Raw genomic sequence first — 20,239 nt, 5'->3', positions numbered from 1 at the left:
AGGCCATGTCGGCTTCGACTTGGACTTCGCCCTCGGCTTCGACTTTGGCTTTGGCTTTGGCGTTGGCGTCGCGCTTTATTGAAAAACTTTTGTCAACTTAAGTTGAGTGATTTTATTTTATGGCTCAGTTACCTTACCCCAAGTCCTAATAAGCTCTCATTTCACTTAATGTGCAGCTCACAATTTGAGTTAATTTGTTTAGATTGCTGCAGCTGCTGCACTGAGCATCGAACATGTCCAAACTGAAGGTAATCGGAATGGACTTGAGTCCCTTAGTTTCAGGCAAGGATTAGTTTCATCCATCATTCTGCTCGCAGCTGTCATTGTTCGACATAAATTCACATTACTTTTTCTACTCCTAATGGACCAACAGCGGTTCGGCTCCGTCTTGCGTAATTCATATTCGAATTTACACATTCATAATCCACCGGGATATAAATTACAATTAGACGTTTCGCCTTGAAAGGTTTTTCAAAGCCCGAAATTTGATTTGAGTTCATACAATCAAAGCAGGCGGAAAGTTATTCATATGATTTGCTTAACTAAATTAAGCCATTTGACTTATTAAAGCAATAAATAAAATTACGGTTTAAAGGCAAAAGAGACAAAGAAAAGAAAAGGTGATACAAAAGATTTGTGCAATTTAGCTTGAAGTGTAGAAAAATGAATGTAAAAACGAAAATCCGCTGCAGAGGAGACAGACAGAAGCGAAAAATGTCTCAGCCTTCAGCTGAGCTTCAGTTTTTGTGGCTGGCGTTCTCAGAATTTGTCACCTACGCAAATGACTTTGGTACTTACAGTATATCGTGCAAATGTTGTTTGTGGCAGTGTATATAGGACTTGGGCATAGATTGGATCCCGGATGTTGGATATGGCATAAATATATCTTTAATTAGTGAAGTACCAGAGATTCTCTCACATTAGATCTAAATATATAAATATCGTAATATAACTTGAGAACTTCAGAATCAACTTAGAAAAATCATAAGTGAAGTAAAGCTAAAAGTAATGCAACAAATTTACGAATTAAATATGCCACATCTTATTACTCAAAAGTTTTCCTACCTAAAATCGATAACAATCGATATTAAAAATAGACAAATAAATTACAGCATTGTTTTATGGATCTTTCCTTTAGTAAACAGTAAATATTATGAAATTATAAATATTATAAATATTATGTGCAGAAAAAAAAATACAAAGATTCCCTTAAATAATGTCGTACATTTTGCAATTTTTACATATCGATAAATATCGACAGGAAATTATTCTATAAATATGTAAATTTTTAGCATCAAAAGTGTATTAGGTCTTACAACTAAAGATTATCGTTAATCGAATGACTAAAATCGATTAATATCGAAATAAACTTGAGCTTGTTCAGCAGCTGTTTAGAAGGTATTTGGTAGTCGTTCAGTGGCAACAGGTGCAAGCCAATGTTTATTTTTATTCGCTTCTATTTACGTATTTAGCAATGAGTTATGCCTTTAACTGTGGCACTGGCAACTGGCAACAAGGGGCAACAAGTGGCTGGCTAAGCTGCCGCACACTCCACAACATTTGATGGTCGAGGCGTCACGTGGCGTGGGTGAGGGGCGGTGGCACGTTTGGGTCGTGGGAGGGCGAGCAGCTGGCTTGAAATTATTTTCCAGGATAGCGCGTACCGAGCGGTAACGGTGCCGGAGTAGAAGGAGGAGGAGGAGGCGACGGGCAACGGGGCAACGGGGCAACTGGGAGAGCAACCCGGGTCGGGTTCATAAGTTGTTTGCATTTTAATTGCGCCCGCCTCTTGGCAAAAGTTTTGCATATTTCTTCTCCGGTTTTTTTTTTTTTTTTCTGTTGCTGCTTCTGCTGCTGTTGTTAGCTTGGCTGGCATAAGTTTGGCTTTTGGATTGCACCTGGCAAAATTTAGCACATTACCTTTGGCCCTCTGACGTTGCTGTTGTTGTTGCGCATTTTCCGGCTGCTTGAGCTGCTCGAGTAACATAATTTTGTAATTTCCCGAAACGCAAAGTGATTTTAATCGCTGCTTCCTGGCAGTTTGCAGACGCTTCACTGTTTGTCTATGCAGCTACCAAAGTTTCCACAAACAACAACGTATTAATGAAGAGGCACTGGGCGCTGGGGGCGTGGCAACATTTTCCGGCACTTGGCAGGCCAAGGCGCCACACACAGATGTAGCCAAAAACACACACACACACACACACACACTGTGAAATTTAGATGCAGTCATGCAATCAGTTTAAATTCAACTCTCTCTGTCTCTGTCTCTGCCTTCCTCTCTCTCTCTCTCTCTCTCTCTCTCTCTCTCTCTCTCTCTCTCTCTCACACACACACACACACTCGCACACATCCGTGCGCACAGCTGAAATAACACAATACACGCAACACTTGAAAGTTGTTTGCTTACTTTGTGCTTTGGTAGCCTCTTCTTTGGCTGCTTCACATTGTGCCCGGGGCAAACAACAGGTGGCGCCACCTGGCGTTCGTAGCACACGTAATTGCAGTTGATTTTGAGGTTACATCAAGTTTGATTGGCAGTTAAAAACACTTTAACTACATGCTAACTCCCCACTCAAGCTGAAAACATAAAAAAGAAGCAGAAACAAAAAACAAAAAACAAAAGAAGAGAGTCCTATGCGACCCGACCAATCCATAAACAAGAGATAATTTCGGTCTTCCTATGGTTTCTATCGACAATAATCAATATCCAGACCTTTATTGCATATATAATATATCATATATCATTTTTCGTTATACAAAATATAAACATCCTGCCAACACAACATATCCTTGAATTCAAATTGCAAATCGGAAACGCTCTATTTGTTCTTATCAGTCTTCTCTGGCGGCGACTTTACCCAAGCTGTGTAATCGTTTCCACTTTGTGGCGGACGCCCATTTGAGTTCGGCGAACGTGAATCGGTTGGGCTATTCACAGAGTCCTGCGATGGTGCAGGATTCTCGTTCGCCTCACTGGAAGCAGCTACGCGATTGCGCTTCTTTGCAACGGGCTCGTCGCCGCGAAGCGGTGATCCTTTACGTTTTCCTTTAGCACAACCTGAGCTAGTCGACGGACGTTCTGGCTCCTTGCAATCATCGACATCCATCGGGCTGACGTTATCCTCCATTTCAGGAGCCTTATTTTCCTGCTTCTCGTCTTCCATTTGCAAGTTATTGTTGTTTTCAGTTTCAGTTTCAGTTTCATGATTCACGTTGTTAGTGTTTTTCTCTTGATCTTCCTCCTGATTGCGCTTGGCCTGATCATCTTGATTTTCAGATCCTCGGTCTGCAGATGCATCCTCCCGTTTAGTTTGATCTTCAGCTTTATTCACCTTCTCCTTCTCTGTAGTCTTCTTCCTATATTTCATCAACTTTTCGCTCTGATGCTCCTCATCCATGTGCATCTCACCTTTTATAGCTCTCAGCTCCTCCCGAGCTGCCCTCTGAGAATACCTCAGCTTGATATGATTTGGCAGCTGGAACCATTGACGTCTGGCGATCCGGCGCAAATCAGTATATTCACGTAGTGTAAGGCGTTGTTTATTAGTCTGTTTTAGCGCATGTGTGCGTAGTTCCACCAAAAAATTTTGGAATGGAAACCTTGAAATCAATAACTGTAATTTCAAGGAATTCAAATCGAGACACGAAGTGTTATTTGTGGTATTTAAGGCAGTGTCTGTGAGTGTGTGGATAGTGTTAGTGAGTGTGGCAACTGAGGTATTCTCAGAGGCGTCCGGGGCAGCACAACTGGTGGGAGTATCAGAGCAGCGATAACTAGGAGCACCAGAGCTGGCAGCTGTGGAAGTATCCGAGCGACACATAAAGGCAACGCATATTGAATCTTCCATGGAAATATCCGTTAGATTAGCAGTATTATTCCTTTCAGAGTGATTTTCTACGTTAATGACTAGCCGGGACGCATATTCCTGGTTACATTCCAAATAATATATCGTAGGCGGCTCATTCGCGAAAACCAATGAATCACCATGATAATTTTCTTCGGGCTCCGATCCAAGTTCCCTGCAAGTCGGCTGAGCTAGATCCGTGTGACTATGTACGTTCACGTGAAGGGTCATGTTCACAGGTTCCTGCACATTGTTCCCAGTGGGTAGATCATTCATGAAAACATCTGAATCGGAGCCACTATTCATGCTCGTGCTGACATTATCCGTTTCCATGGCACTGTCCGCAGTCTCATCTGTGATCGGTGCGTCAATTTCAGTGTCTGTACCTGTGATACGATTAGCCTCTGCATTTGCATCAGCATAGTTATTGGAATTAGAAGAAGCTGACGAAGAACCCAAAAGGCGCGACAGGAGTTTGGAAAAAAGTTTACTAAATACACGTAATATGCGGCTCATTTTGTTTTGTTGTTTTTTTTTTTTTTTTTTTTTTTTTCGTTGATATCAAAATAGAATATACAAAATATAAAATCAAAAACCAAAAAAATTTACTTTTTTATATATTTTTGTGAACTTTCGAGATTTGTAAATCACAACCGAATTCAACTGATGCTAGAGTAGGACTGAGAAATTTCAGGTTTCCCAAAGGGTAGCGTAACTATTCGCCTGCTACGATCCGAGTGAATGTATTTGAAATTGAACCAAGATGTTTATGGGTTGCTTGGATCTTGGCAAATGCAATGAAAGTGATACTGAAATAGGTATATCAATTAAAACTGCTCGGCATTGCATTGTGTCTTAAAGCGGGTGAAAAGTGTGCTTAGCTGCGGCTAAGGATTTGCCCACAGTTTATACAAAGAGCTTAATGCAAAATACGCCGCAATTCCCATGCAAATATTATGCATAACCAGCAACGCGACCACCAACACCACCACCAACACCACCAGCCACACCACCAGCACCAGCGCTGCCAAACAACCCACCAGCCAACAGCCAACAGCCAACAGGCATCAGCTAGCACCACCCGGCGCCACCCAGCCACAACCCCACCATCAGTGGCCCGGGGTCCTTGGGGCAAGCACTTTACGGGCGGGCGCTGGCACTTATCGCCGGTGCACGTCATTCCTGGCGAGGGCTTTATTATAACGGCTTTAACTTGAGGCGGTCGCCTTAGTGGGTCAACTTGATATTAATTACGAATGCCATGCAACAATAGCAACCACGGCTTAAGTTGCGGCACGCTGCACGCTGCATGGTGCACGTGGCATAAATCGTGCCCCACCCCTGTTGGCTATGCAGATCAATATGTCGTTGATGCAACAAATTTTAAAACTGGATTAAAACTAGCATCGGATGCTCCTTTCACTCTCGCCTAATTGTTGTCCGGGTGCCAACGACTGCTCCATGCTCGCTCAAACTCAATTGCATTGCCTCCGGCCATCAAAGGCGGAAGTCTAGTCCGTACCGAGGGTCAAGTGTGAATTTTGGCTACTTTTCTCTATTCACTCTATTCTACAGATTTTCTAGACCACTTCTGCAGTAACTGGAAGTCTAGTCCGTAGCGAGGGTCAAGTGTGAATGTTGGCTACTTTTCTCTATTCACTCTATTCTACAAATTTTCTAGACTGGATAAACCACACAAAAATCTATTCCAAATTGCAAGTCTCTCAGCCGCAACAGCAAACAGACGGCGAGACATCGCAAAGCAAATAAAAGGAAGCTAATATACTCTTGTTTGCTTAGTCAACGAGTATAAATATTCAAAACGAAAAGAAATAAAAGCGAAAATGTTGCCTCTTTCGTTTTATTGGACACGTTTCTTTAATATGCCCTTTGCGTGCACAGCCGCAACAAGCTGATGGCAGTAGAGAGGAGCTGGCAGGAGGCAGGGGGCAGACGGGCAGGAGGCAGGCGGCAAGTTGTTTTCCTTGGGTTTGGGGCAATGCCCTTTGACATGCAGCCGCTTAAGCACTTTTAACACGTTAACGTGACCTCCATCCGCCTGTTTAAGCCGCCGTAATGAATAACCGTACAGTCCGTATTACACTTTAAGGCAATCGCTACGAATTTCTTGGATCAATAAATGTGTGGGGCTCGTTCTCACGATTAGTCTCAACGATTTCCAGCTGAGGCTTACTTGGCTACTGAATAACAAATATAAAGTAAATCTATACATAAATAATATAATATACATATATATATATATTATTAACATGTCTGGCCAACATTACCGTGTTCTTGGGCCATTCGTCAGAATGGCGCTCAATAAATTCCGAAAACCTGTTGGCAAATGAGTGCTTCGCACATCACTCGAGCTCTGTGCAATCATTTGATTATAGTACTTCTTGAGCTTGGTCAAAAATTAGGCTACTTACGCATAAATACATGCGAGGTCTGGTTAGAAATTATGGTAATTTCAAATTCATTTATTGAAACTATATCTATTTAGGACAATAGCTAGGCCGACAATAGGACGAAATTGATCAGTTGATATTTTGCATGTATTTTTACTATTATACGAATAGGAAGCAAATAGTTGATATAACATTTGTGGAGGAATAGAACATATTACTAAGCCCCAAACCTGGGAAACTTGTGCCTAGGAAAGAAGAGGTCTATGAAAAGACGGTACTTCGATGGGGTCTTGAATCAAAGCAAAGCAAGATCAAGATCGCAGAAATATATATAGATTTTTTTATATTTATATAATATTTAAATATTTATTTAGACAATGTGTTCTGTATTATCAAATGAGGTTCATTATGAATAAAAAAAAAAAAAAAATAAAAATAATAATAAGAAGAAATACAGAACTACACATTTTTAAATTGATATAAATTTCGGATTACGTTTCAAACAGCCCTCGCCCCATAATCAAAGTTCGCTTGGCTGCGAACAAATCTCAATGAAACGCGAGTTGAGGCAACTAAATTATGCATAAAGTGAAAATTTCAATGGGATATTGTAAATTCCCTCAGCTGTCGTTCGGTTAATTATACTTGTTCCTCTTCTTCAATAGTTTGAGTTTTTTTTTTATTATTATTCATGCTCTGGCATAATTGTTGTAATTACTCAATAAAAATCAACGAATGTGGCCAACGCAACGCATAGGCCCACTCGAGTCGCGCGACTCGCGCGTTCACATAGAGTGCGTAATGTCTTCGTTGCTTTGTCGTTTGCCTTAATTATTAAATTGGTCAAAGTCTTGGGGGGTGGACGGCAGGAAGAAGCAGCACTTAAACCTAATTAACTTGTCGGCTATTCAATGGCCACTTAAAGAGCGAGCTTCACGCTTAACTTTTTAACCCACTCAATTTGCGTTGGCTTTGCTTCTTCTTTTTTTTATTCTTCTTTGTTTTTGCCCACCTGGATGAAGTTGCAGTTTTTGTTTGGATTTCAATTTTGCATAAAATCGGATTCTGCATTTATCGATGACGATGCTTAACTATATATATTTGGGGGCGAATGAATTTCATTTTTGTGCTTAAAATATTGATCATAAATATTTGCTACCATTATCAGTGCGCTGCAGCTCCCTTCACTCTTCTCGTCTGTATTATTTAACGATTTATTTTCATGCCCGGAACCCATTGAAAATGTGAAATTTTAGGTATATTGGCATTCTGCATGACTATGTGACAGAACGCAAGAAGGCGTGGCAGATTAGAATGATTAATTAGGATTATGTGTTGAGTCGACCTAACCAACTATCCATATTTCTATCTATATTATAATTTTTAATATTCTCAAATCATCTCATTTCCGTACAATCGATAAATATCGATTGTATTATTATCCATCCGTATTTATTTACTATCGATATCTATCGATAATTCGTTTTGCTTTCTTCACCACTAATGCTGGGGGTGGCAAGCTGAGTTTGTAGATTTCGGTGTTGTTTACACTTAAAAAAATGAGCATGCTTTAAACAAGATGAAAAACTACTCATTAATTCAGTTCCCATGGTTAAATCGAACTACAAGTCTATGTCCCATCACATGTGTACGTATCTGTGTATGTATATGTGTGCATATAGAAATTGATAAAACGTGGACTTTTCTCAACATACAGGGTATCTGCTAGTCGGACACTGCCGACTAGAGCACAGTTTACTGCCTTTTTTGTTGCCCTGTGCAATGTATAACAGTTGTCTACAGTTGCGCCGCAAGCCATACAATATACCTTACACACACCTACACACGTACACGTACACGTACACACATACTCACACAGTCGTGGAGCACTTAATATCTTAATGTAAAATTGAAAAAGGAAAAAGCACGCGAAAAAGGTTTTATTGTAATTTTATGCACTTATTTACATAAGCGGAGTTAAAATGGTTGCATCATATGAAATAATTACATTATTACTTCTGCTGCGATTCGAATTGCGTAAGTGACGACAACAGCAACAACAGCAAAAGTTGCTTGCAGCCTGACAATCGCCATTTTTACAAAATATATGTGTGTATAAAAAAAAATGGCAACAATGAAAAATGAAAATTAAAATGAAAATGAAACAAAAATAAAATGAAGAGAAAACATTTGCCAAGTATGCGACTCAATAAATAATTGAGAGCTGCTGCCGCTGCCGGAGTTTTTAATGTCATTGTGAACGAGGGCGTTGGCGTTGGCGTTGGCATTGGCGTTGGCGTAGGCGTGGCAGCAGCTACAAATAAAATAAATTGACCTTGCGTATAGTGAAAGATGTATTTCAGTACAACAATTTGGAATTGCAATCATATTTGCGGAATGTTTGTGTGCATATTCTGTTTTATTCCCAAAATTCCATTGGTAAAGTTAATTCATGTTAAACGTGTATTGTTGCATGCATGTCAAGCTTATTGTGTTTCATTCCAACATGCCACTAATTGTAATTGCAGGCGCTTGAATAAGAAATATCATGTTCCATTACAAATTTCCTATGGAATTAATGTTCCATTCCATCATTCCACTACAACATATGTCAAATTCTTTAAGTGGGGCAAAAATTTGTATAGATTTTTATGCAGCTATGGAAATAACAAGTTCCATTCCAACATTCCACTACAGAATATAACAAATAATAATTGGATTAATTTTGTAGAATTTTTTTTTTTTTTTTGGGTACTAAATATGTAATAGCATAATCCATTCCGACATTCCACTAAGAATACTAATTTAATGGAGCTGTAGCAATTTGTATTTCTCTTATATTATTTAATAAATATATTTATATTATTTAATATATTATTTAATAAATATTGAGTAGAAAAGTATTTAATTATAATTGCACGTAACTAATTTTCACTGTATGTTTCATTCAAATAGTTCACAAGAAATTATAGATAAATTAATCGAAAGTAAATATCATAATATCTATTTGTACAGCCACATACATATATACAGACATTATAAATTCGAATCGGAAAACCTAATCTAACAGCAAATTGTAATGTATGAGAATTGAAACACATATTAAGTGTATCATTCCACAATTCCGGAACACACATACTCATAAGTGACTTAATATTGTGAATTGTAAAATTTGTGTATTTACCTAAGTAGCCAATGAGATTATGGCGTTGCCAGATGGTTGCATTAATATTGATATTATCCTTGGCTACTTTGTGTATGTCAATATTGAAGTATTGTTTGTGGGCGCATATAGCGCACAACAAACAAATATTGGCACACACACACACACTGTCATACACACCAACACCTACGCACACATACATTCACACACTTGAGTGTGCATGCATGCTTAGCCACGTATTTGCCATTGAGTTGAACACACACACACACACTCACACACACACACGCACAGCCACCACGAAATTATCCACACCTTGATGCATGATTTGCGTCTCAGTTTGCCAGAATACTCAACATTCGATCCACATCATCCATTCACAGCCTCCGCCCCAATAATGGAGCAGCCGCCGCAGAACGTAACCGCACTGGATGGCAAGGATGCAACCATATCCTGTCGGGCCGCCGGCGCACCGAATCCAAACATCACCTGGATCTACAATGGTGAGTGAGGAGCAGCACATGCATATTTGATTATCGATATGAATATATGTGAATGCACGTTTAAATTGTAGCCGAAATGCTAATCTAATCTCGATGTTTATTCGTGTACTTTTTTTTTTTTTTTTTGTTTACATATTTTATTATTTTCGTATGCTAACCCAACTGACTAAACTGCTAACTGTAAACTGCTGCAACTGTGCCACAACTGTAACTGCAACTGCAACTGCAACCCGCTTGCTTTATCGTCGGACTCCTCCCCCGCCCGTTAATTTTAACAACATTAGAAACTCAATTGGTCGAGCTATCGAGCCGTGTTCAAATACTCGAATCTGGCGATTTACTCATCTCAAGCATTCGCGCCGCCGACGCGGGCCTCTACATCTGTGTGCGGGCCAACGAGGCGGGCAGCGTCAAGGGCGAGGCCTATCTGAGCGTACTGGGTAAGTAATCGAATGTCGGTCGGTGGGCCGAGCTACAGAGCTACAGAGCTATAGAGCTGCAGAGATAACTCCCCCAATCAAAACTAATTGCATATACACATCTATATCTTTTGTGTCTGCTCAACCGGATGCTGGGCCAATGGAATGCTAACTAATATAATTTAGATATGCGAATTTATATATTTGCAACTGCCTAGCTAACCCCGTTTAATTGAGCTAACTGAGCTAGAACATTTTCTGTTGCACCCATTAATTAAATCAAATTCATGCAACTAAACTCCTAGAGAGCGAGCTTAAAATAACAAGAGATATTGCCAGGTCTTGCTATAGTTATTTTCGGGACATATGGGAAATTGCATGAGAGAGCTACCTATCAGAGGGAAATAGGTAGGAAAAGCATGGGAAAATGTATGGCGAATTTAATCGAGAGTAATATAACGTAGAGAACAAAGATTTTGAGGAGCATATGAGATAATATATATATAAGATATTCCCCTGGGAGATGGATAGATGAATGAGGAAAAGCCTGAGCTGCGTGAGCATATGAATGATATTACTACAATTGAAGACTTGGAATTGAGTACAACTGAAAGATATTGCAGTTCTAATTGGATTGATTGAATGATCATAAAAACTTAATGATCGTGAGAGAGCGTACAAGGCATATTATCAGAAGATAAGAGAAGAAGAAAACATAAAACAAGATCTTTGGTATATATCTCTTATATTCTTTAAGCTATATCGGTATGAGGAAGTCACAGAGAAATTGATTAGTTGAGATTACGCTGCTGCTAAATGTATGTGGAAATGCATTTAAGCTTGTTCATGCAAGTTTGCTTGATGCTTTTAACACACACACACACACACACACACACATACACGCACGCACACGCACAGTTACACACAGCGACCACAGCAATGGAAAGAGTTAATAATATTAGTGCCCAGGAGCTGCCGCAATTGCAAATTGTCAGCGATGCAGCATGCGGCAAAGTGTGGCAGCAACGGCAGCACCATAAAAACCAACCAAGACTGCGCCACAAGCAGCTGCGTGGGTCGCGGGTCGCGGGTCAAATCAGCTAAAACTCTATTGGCACCAACATAATGCATTATATTGCCATCAAAGCCGCAGCCAGAGGCACAGCCACAACCATAACCACAGCCATAGCAACAGCAGCAACAACAATGACAATGACAGTGCCAATAGCATTAGCAATGACGATGACAATATCAAGCAGCTATGACAACAATAATAATTGAGTTTTTTAGCGCATTGTTGTATTTTGAATGCAATAAAGCAGTCCGCAAGCCTGGCTTTTAACTGCAGCTAGAACGACTCACTAAAAGGCCACATCAATGTCGGCTAATTGGCAAAGCGGTGCAGCTGAGCTGCATCGTACATCGAGCTGAAGCGAGTATATACGTGCGTGAGCCTAATGAAGATTTGAAATGTGAGGAATATATAATATATAATGTATAAGGAATATGCAATATGAAATATGAAATATAAAATTTACAATATAAAATATAAAATATGAAATATAAAGTATAAAATATAAAATATAAAATATGAAATATAAAATATAAACTATAAAATATAAAATATAAAATATAAAATATAAAATATAAAATATAAAATATAAAATATAAAATATAAAATATAAAATATAAAATATAAAATATAAAATATAAAATATAAAATATAAAATATAAAATATAAAATATAAAATATAAAATATAAAATATAAATATAAAATATAAAATATAAATATAAAATATAAAATGTAAAATACTAAGTGCAAAATACAAAATAGGAAATAGAATACATACATATGAAAAAAATATGAAATATGCTATACAAAATATAAAATATGAAATATGAAATAGATATATACACAAATACATCGATATACATACATATAGCTAGATAATCTGTATGTCAACAGTCGTGAATAGCCGTTCAGTGCTAGATTCTTGTTAGTTTTGGCATTTTGTTTTGCATGAAACGCATGGCGTATGAGGACGGTAATCAAAACCAAAAAGAGTATGCATTTGTATGTGCGCGAATGTAGTGTAGGGTATGCAAACGAGGCAGCGGCATTCACTAACAACTACAACAACAAAAAGGTCGTCAGGGCCAGAAAGAAAGCGCAGCAAAAAAAAAATAGAAATAAAATATATGGGAGAAAAAAGAAGGCCCAGAACGGACTCGGCTCAAAGTCTGGTCGAGCGCGTTGAACTTTTGATGTATGATGCGGCCAAGTGACTGAAAAAGCAGGCGAAAAACGTATATATATATATATATAGATATGTGCATGAATGTCTATATGTGTATATATGTATATGTACTTGTACCCATATACATGCAAAGCCTTAAAGCTTTAATTCCTATGCGCCAGCAATTGGTCTCTAGTATGTAGCTCAGCCGTAGGCAACGACGAATGATTATCTGATTCGCAGTTAAATGACATTTTACTGACTCTCTCTCTCTCTCTCTCTCTCTCTCTGTCTCTCCCTATCTTTCTTTTTGTATTTCTCTTACACTTTAGTGCGCACACAAATCATTCAACCGCCGGTAGACACAACCGTGCTGCTTGGCCTAACCGCAACGCTGCAGTGCAAGGTGTCGAGCGATCCGAGCGTGCCGTACAACATCGACTGGTATCGCGAGGGCCAATCGACGCCCATTGTCAACTCGCAGCGCGTTGGCGTCCAGGCGGATGGCCAGCTGGAGATACAGGCGGTGCGGGCGAGCGATGTGGGCAGCTATGCGTGTGTGGTGACATCGCCCGGCGGCAATGAGACGCGCTCGGCAATGCTCAGTGTCATCGAGCTGCCGTTCCCGCCCAGCAACGTGAGGGTGGAGCGCCTGCCCGAGCCGCATCAGCGCAGCATCAATGTGTCCTGGACGCCGGGCTTCGATGGCAACAGTCCAATAGCCAAATTTATTATACAGCGTCGCGAGGTCTCCGAACTGGGTAAGTCCCATAATCTAAGCGTTCAGTCTACACTTTTTCTGTCTGGGTTAGCGTTACGTATGTATGTAGTTGTTGCCAAGGTTATGGATCTTTGTGGTATTGGCAATTGATTTATCAGACACACGCATATACACACACACACACACACACACATACAGAGACAGACGAACATACCAACTCACCGGCTGCTGTTTGAGCAGCTGATTTCGGCCCTGGGGCCGTGTATGTAATTAGAGAGAGAACATGTAAATCTCATCAGCAAATCAACAACAACAACAACAACTACAGCAAGAAATGGAACAACAATAACAACAATGAGAAATACATAACAGCAGAAAAACAAGAAAGAAAAAAAAACTACCTCGAATTCAATTTCGATTCTATTTACGACTGCCATTCAAAATGTGCTTGTCTCAACTATAGAGATGTTTTCTTTATTATTTCATGTTATTTATGTTATTTTAAATTTCCATTTGTTGTAGTTGTTAAGCTCGTCTAAGCTATCAGATTTAATTGATGCGCAAAGTATGCAACAGATTTTTAAATGCAAAGTCAAATCGAATTGCAGTCAAAAGGAAAAATAAAAGATTTTCTCTGATTTCTATTTGATTAAACATTTACAGTTTAGTGTCCTAACTTGCTTTCGGCAAATTAAACTAGATATGTATTTATCAAATATTTATTAAATTTTTAAAGCCTGCAAAGTACAGAGCTTAGGGGTAGAAAGCGAGTGTAGTAGTTGTAGTTGAGCTATCACAGACAGCGAGGATATTTGATAGATTTGAAGTCAAGAGTCGGTCGAGTAGAGGCTAAGGTTGATGGTATCTGAGGCGTTGCTTAAAACTAGATCCTTAAACTGCAGCAGGGTTGCCTTTGGGTGGACATATAGTCTGTTGAGATTAAGTTTAGCCACCCCGCAAATTCGGTGTCCGATGAATTCCTTGAGGTCTAGCAGGAAATGCCTCGACTTCTTGCTTGATGTGTCTGTTGAATATATACTTTTAAAAAATTATTAATATTGATTTTATAGTAAATATTCCATTATGAACTTTTTCCGTCCCATTACTCATACCAAGATCGGCTTGGGTCACATATAGTTAGAGAGAGATCTAGATAGATAGTTAGACCTTACACATTTTAGTTTATTATTAAATTTATCCTTATTGTGTTCTCTCTTTTCTTCCACTTGACAAAAAACATGCTGCGTGTGACGGATCAACATATTTAACAACTACATGACTAATATATTGTAAATATCTATATGTAATTAATATATTTTACTATAAATGTGATCTATTTATTGTATATTTTTTTTTGTTAATTTGCTAATTTTTATTTTTTATTTTTATTCACTTATCTCGCACATTAATTCGCACATTACAACACACACACACGCGTACACAATTGCACTTGAACACCAAACTAAATATACGTTAATCAACACCAACACACATTCATCATTCATCACTCATTACTCTTCGGTGATCACCCATGACTTAAACCTACACTTACTTACACATTATTCACCACTTATTACTTATCACTCATCACCCATTACTCATCACTCATCTTACTTCATCATCTTCCACATCTCACAACCTGACGATCGCACGTTCGGCCTCTCTCTCTCTCTCTCTCTCTCTCTCTCTCTCTCTCTCTTTCTGTTTCCTTTACTTTTGTTCTCTCTTCCTCTATCCTTTCACAATGACGTTTTTCAACACATTAACATCACAGAAAAATTCGTAGGTCCAGTACCTGATCCGCTCCTCAATTGGATCACCGAACTGACCAACGTTTCTGCCGATCAACGTTGGATCGTGCTGGATAATCTGAAAGCCGCCACCGTCTATCAGTTTCGGGTGAGCGCCGTCAATCGCGTCGGCGAGGGCTCACCCTCGGAGCCAAGCAACATCGTCGAGCTGCCCCAAGAAGGTAAGTGCGCCACTAATAGCCCCATTTAGGCTGCCTTTTATAGCTTTATTTGTATTGAACTTTGTCTCTTATTGTTTTTTGTTGCTTTGAATTTCTTTGCTATCGGCATTTCTTATGTTGTAATATATCCCTAATTCCTGAACTTCGACTCCAAGGTCTTATATCTTCCTCTTTCTTTAGTACTTATTTATTTTTTATTCAAATAGAGTTCTTACTTGTACTTCTTAGTATTTTGAACTCACAACTCTTCAAATAGATGAAGATTTATTCAAGTTCAGTTCCGTTTAGAGCTAAACTCCAATTATTTGGTTGGTTTCCATTATTGCTTTGACTTTACTCAATTGTCTTTCGTTTATTGACGAGTCTCCTGAGAGCACCCAATGTAGGGTTGCCCTCTGCACTCGTATATATCAATTTATTTTTTGTATCAGTATTGTATAGTGGCTAGAACTAATGCTGTATTACCCAATGTATGTATTGTACTTCTAACTGCTATCGTTGTCGTCAAACTGCATCGTCGTGATCGCCCGCTTTTGATGAACAAATGCGCGAATAGTGTTTCCACTTTTTCGAGGTATATAAATCAAAGAGAAAGAGATCTCTCTCTAACACTTACACACGTAAACATGTCTCAAACTGCACAACACCCACTGACTGGATCCATTTATATAGATCATTGAGTAATATTTTTTATTTCCTCAAAAATCTTCTCAGCTCCTTCGGGCCCGCCCGTTGGCTTTGTCGGCTCGGCCAGATCGATGTCGGAAATCATAACGCAATGGCAGCCGCCGCTCGAGGAGCATCGCAATGGCCAGATACTGGGCTACATATTGCGCTACCGTCTCTATGGCTACAACAATGTGCCTTGGTCGTATCAGAACATAACGAACGAGGCGCAACGCAATTTTCTCATACAGGAGCTGATCACCTGGAAGGATTATATAGTTCAGATCGCTGCGTACAATAATATGGGCGTGGGCGTCTACACCGAGGGCGCCAAGATCAAGACCAAGGAGGGCGTACCCGAGGCACCGCCCACCAATCTGCGTGTGCTCGCGCTGAACTCAACGGCTGTGCAGATTAGCTGGACCCCACCGAATCCCCAGCAGATCAACGGCATCAATCAGGGCTACAAGATCCAGGCGTGGCAACAGCATCTGATTGAGGGCGAGTATCAGGACTTGGAGAAGCGCATGATCACTGTGCCGCCCAGCTTGATCGATCCGCTAGCCGAGCAGACGGCTACGCTGAATGGCCTGGATAAGTACGCCAAATACAACATCACCGTGCTGTGCTTTACCGATCCCGGTGACGGTGTCATCAGCCAGAAGGTGTCTGTCATGACCAAAGAGGATGTGCCCGACGAGATAACTGCCCTGCATTTTGACGACATCTCCGATCGTTCCGTAACCGTCCTTTGGGCACCGCCCCGCCATGCCAATGGTGTGCTCACGGGCTATACGGTGCGCTATCAGATGCGCGATCGTCCGGAGACCATGAAGTCGATCAATCTCACTGCCGAGGATACGCAGCTCACGGTCAATCAGCTGCAGGCGACCACGCACTACTGGTTCGAGATCTGTGCGTGGACACGCATTGGCCGGGGCACGCCCAAGACGGCGACCATACAGTCGGGCGTGGAGCCAGTTCTGCCGCATGCGCCGACCAATCTGGCACTGTCCAACATTGAGGCGTTCTCTGTGGTGCTGCAGTTTACGCCCGGCTTCGATGGCAACTCGAGCATCACCAAATGGAAAGTGGAAGCCCAGACGGCACGCAACATGACCTGGTTCACCATATGCGAGATCAGTGATCCCGATGCGGAGACTCTCACGGTCACCGGCCTAATGCCCTTCACCCAGTACCGTTTGCGTCTGAGCGCCACCAATGTGGTGGGCAGCTCGCGTCCGTCGGAGCCCACCAAGGACTTCCAGACCATACAGGCGCGACCCATGCACGCACCGTACAATGTCACCGTGCGGGCCATGAGCGCCCAACAGCTGCGCGTGCGCTGGATACCGCTGCAGCAGACCGAGTGGTTCGGCAATCCGCGTGGCTACAACATCACCTACCGTCAAGTGGAGCACAAGGCGGGCACGATACGGCACCCACCGCGCAGCACGCTCATCGAGGATCATACGGCCAATTCGCATGTGCTCGACGGCCTGGAGGAATGGACTCTCTATGAGGTGCTAATCAATGCCTGCAACGATGTCGGCTGCTCGCGCGCCAGCAACGCGGCGGAGGAGCGTACTCGCGAGGCGACGCCCAGCTACGGTCCGCTAGAGGTCGAGGCGAACGCGACATCCTCAACCACGGTGGTGGTGCGCTGGGGTGAGGTGCCGCGCCAACATCGCAACGGACAAATCGAGGGCTACAAAGTGTTCTACGCAGCCACAGATCGAGTCGTACCGGTGCTGCACAAGACCATACCGAACAACAGTTCGTTCACCACCACGCTGACGGAGCTGAAGAAATATGTGGTCTATCATGTGCAAGTGCTGGCCTACACCAGATTGGGTGACGGTGCGTTGAGTACGCCACCGATACGTGTCCAGACCTTTGAGGATACGCCCGGAGCACCGTCGAATGTCAGCTTCCCGGATGTGACATTCTCAATGGCGCGCATCATTTGGGACGTGCCCGATGATCCGAATGGCGAGATACTCGCCTACCAGGTCACCTACACTCTGAACGGCAGCGCCAATCTGAACTATAGTCGCGAGTTCCCGCCCTCGGATCGCACATTCCGTGCCACCCAGTTGCTGCCCGAGCGCTACTACATCTTCAGTGTGACCGCCCAGACGCGCCTCGGCTGGGGCAAGACAGCCTCCGTGCTGGTGTACACCACCAACAACAGGGATCGTCCGCAGGCGCCGTCAGTGCCGCAGGTTTCGCGCAGCCAGATTCAGGCTCATCAGATCACCTTCAGCTGGACACCGGGTAGAGATGGTTTCGCACCGTTGCGCTACTATACGGTGCAGATGCGCGAGAACGAGGGTCCGTGGCAGCCACTGCCGGAGCGCGTCGATCCTTTGGTCAGCTCGTACACGGCTGTTGGACTGAAACCCTATACCACCTACCAGTTCCGGATTCAGGCAACCAACGATCTGGGCCCCTCGGCGTTCAGTCGCGAGAGTATTGTGGTGCGCACCCTGCCCGCTGCCCCCGCAGTTGGTGTCGGCGGCTTGAAGGTGGTGCCCATTACGACGACCTCGGTGCGCGTTCACTGGAGCGCACTGGAGACGGGCATGTGGAACGGAGATGCAGCCACTGGCGGCTATCGCATATTGTATCAACAGCTCTCAGACTTCCCCACTGCCCTGCAGTCGACCCCGAAGACGGATGTCATGGGCATCAATGTGAACAGCGTGGTGCTCTCCGACTTGACCCAGGATCGCAATTATGAAATCGTCGTCTTGCCGTTTAACTCCCAGGGACCGGGTCCGGCTACCCCGCCAGCTGCTGTCTACGTCGGCGAGGCGGTGCCCACTGGGGAGCCGCGTGCCGTGGATGCAGCCGCCATATCCAGCACTGAGGTGCGCCTGCGCTGGAAGCCACCAAAGCAGAGCATGCAGAACGGCGACATCTTGGGCTACAAGATCTTCTACCTGGTCACGTATTCACCGCAGGCACTCGAGCCCGGCCGCAAGTGGGAGGAGGAGATCGAAGTTGTCTCGGCCACGGCCACATCGCACAGTCTTGTTTTTCTCGACAAATACACCGAATACCGCATCCAGCTGCTGGCCTTCAATCCCGCCGGCGATGGACCACGTTCCGCTCCCGTCACGGTCAAAACGTTGCAGGGTGTTCCCAGTGCTCCGCTCAACTTACGCTTCTCGGACATCACCATGCAGAGCCTGGAGGTTAGCTGGGATCCGCCCAAGTTCCTCAATGGCGAAATCCTGGGCTATCTGGTCACCTACGAGACCACCGAGGAGAATGAGAGTAAGCGACAAGTCAACTGAAACTAGGCCAATTCACTCACCTCATCCATCATCTCGTTCACAGAGTTTAGCAAGCAGGTGAAACAGAAGGTATCGAACACCACGCTACGAGTTCAAAATCTAGAGGAGGAGGTCACCTATACGTTCACTGTGCGCGCCCAGACGATTGACTACGGTCCGGCGGTTAGTGAGAATGTGACCACCGGCCCACAGGACGGCTCACCCGTAGCACCACGCGATCTCATACTCAGCAAGACGCTGTCCAGCGTCGAAATGCATTGGATTAATGGGCCGTCCGGTCGTGGACCCATACTTGGTTACCTCATCGAGGCCAAGAAACGTGGTAAGTCGTAGTATTCACCCAAAATGCCCAATATTTATACGGTTCTGGTTCCCTCTCGCTCTTTACTTTAACTCTCTTGATTTCTATTTTGCAATAACCTTTGGTGAACTGTTTCCAAACGAAAACAAACAACTATCTTTAAAACCAATTTCCAATATGCTTGCGTAGAAAAAGGAGAACCGTCGTTCATATGTAAGTATTTCTCATTACTAATTCTGCTACTCTTCTACACTCCACGGCATGAAATCCTACTAAAATTACTAAAATTACAAATATTAAGAGCCTTAGCTAGAGCAACCTATTGATGGACTTGTCTAAATATTAGTTTCTCAACTCACAGACGACTCGCGCTGGACAAAGATCGAGCAGACAAAGAAGGGTCCTATGCAAGACTATACCGTTAGCTATCATATACTAATGCCATCGACCGCTTACACATTCCGTGTGATCGCCTATAACCGTTACGGCATCTCGTTTCCGGCCTACTGCAAGGACTCGATACTGACACCATCGAAGCTGCATCTGGAGTATGGCTACTTGCAGCACAAGCCCTTCTACAGGCAGACTTGGTTCATGGTCTCGCTGGCGGCCACATCGATAGTCATCATTGTGATGGTCATTGCCGTGCTCTGCGTGAAGAGCAAGAGCTACAAGTACAAGCGTAAGTGAAGTGAACT

General features: G+C 42.6%; 2 protein-coding genes across 22 annotated transcripts in view; one reads left to right on the top strand and one right to left on the bottom strand.

Annotated features, from left to right (window-relative positions):
- sdk (sidekick cell adhesion molecule) overlaps positions 1-20,239 on the top strand; it is a 113,317-nt gene that overhangs the window by 91,053 nt on the left and 2,025 nt on the right. For 5 of the 21 annotated variants that reach the window (XM_089475616.1, XM_089475629.1, XM_089475618.1 and 2 more), the window contains 9 exons: positions 9,803-9,922; positions 10,207-10,362; positions 12,912-13,340; positions 15,075-15,272; positions 15,829-15,846; positions 15,987-19,220; positions 19,284-19,562; positions 19,731-19,754; positions 19,888-20,223. In XM_089475616.1, the coding sequence (XP_089331742.1) occupies positions 9,803-9,922; positions 10,207-10,362; positions 12,912-13,340; positions 15,075-15,272; positions 15,829-15,846; positions 15,987-19,220; positions 19,284-19,562; positions 19,731-19,754; positions 19,888-20,223 (4,794 nt within the window). The remainder of the gene's footprint in view (positions 1-9,802; positions 9,923-10,206; positions 10,363-12,911; positions 13,341-15,074; positions 15,273-15,828; positions 15,847-15,986; positions 19,221-19,283; positions 19,563-19,730; positions 19,755-19,887; positions 20,224-20,239) is intronic. The other 16 variants (XM_089475636.1, XM_089475621.1, XM_089475633.1 and 13 more) reach the window with 13 other exon arrangements.
- Positions 2,683-4,568, bottom strand: LOC149267880 (uncharacterized). The gene is made up of 2 exons (XM_089475637.1): positions 4,458-4,568; positions 2,683-4,252 (listed from the first exon to the last, which is right to left on the bottom strand). Exon 2 carries the CDS (start codon positions 4,179-4,181, stop codon positions 2,823-2,825), a length of 1,359 nt encoding a protein of 452 aa, XP_089331763.1. The 5' UTR covers positions 4,182-4,252; positions 4,458-4,568; the 3' UTR covers positions 2,683-2,822.

Source organism: Drosophila arizonae, chromosome X, assembly GCF_054131065.1.
Source record: "Drosophila arizonae isolate 15081-1271.41 chromosome X, UAZ_ARI_1.0, whole genome shotgun sequence".
NCBI classification, from domain to species: Eukaryota; Metazoa; Arthropoda; class Insecta; order Diptera; family Drosophilidae; genus Drosophila; species Drosophila arizonae.
The sequence above is the reverse complement of the archived record's forward strand: the minus strand, read 5'-3'. Positions and strand labels throughout refer to the sequence as shown.

Coding starts and splice junctions, on each gene's coding strand:
- LOC149267880 (XM_089475637.1), bottom strand. CDS start 4,181: ATGGAAACGGATAATGTCAGCACGAGCATGAATAGTGGCTCCGATTCA.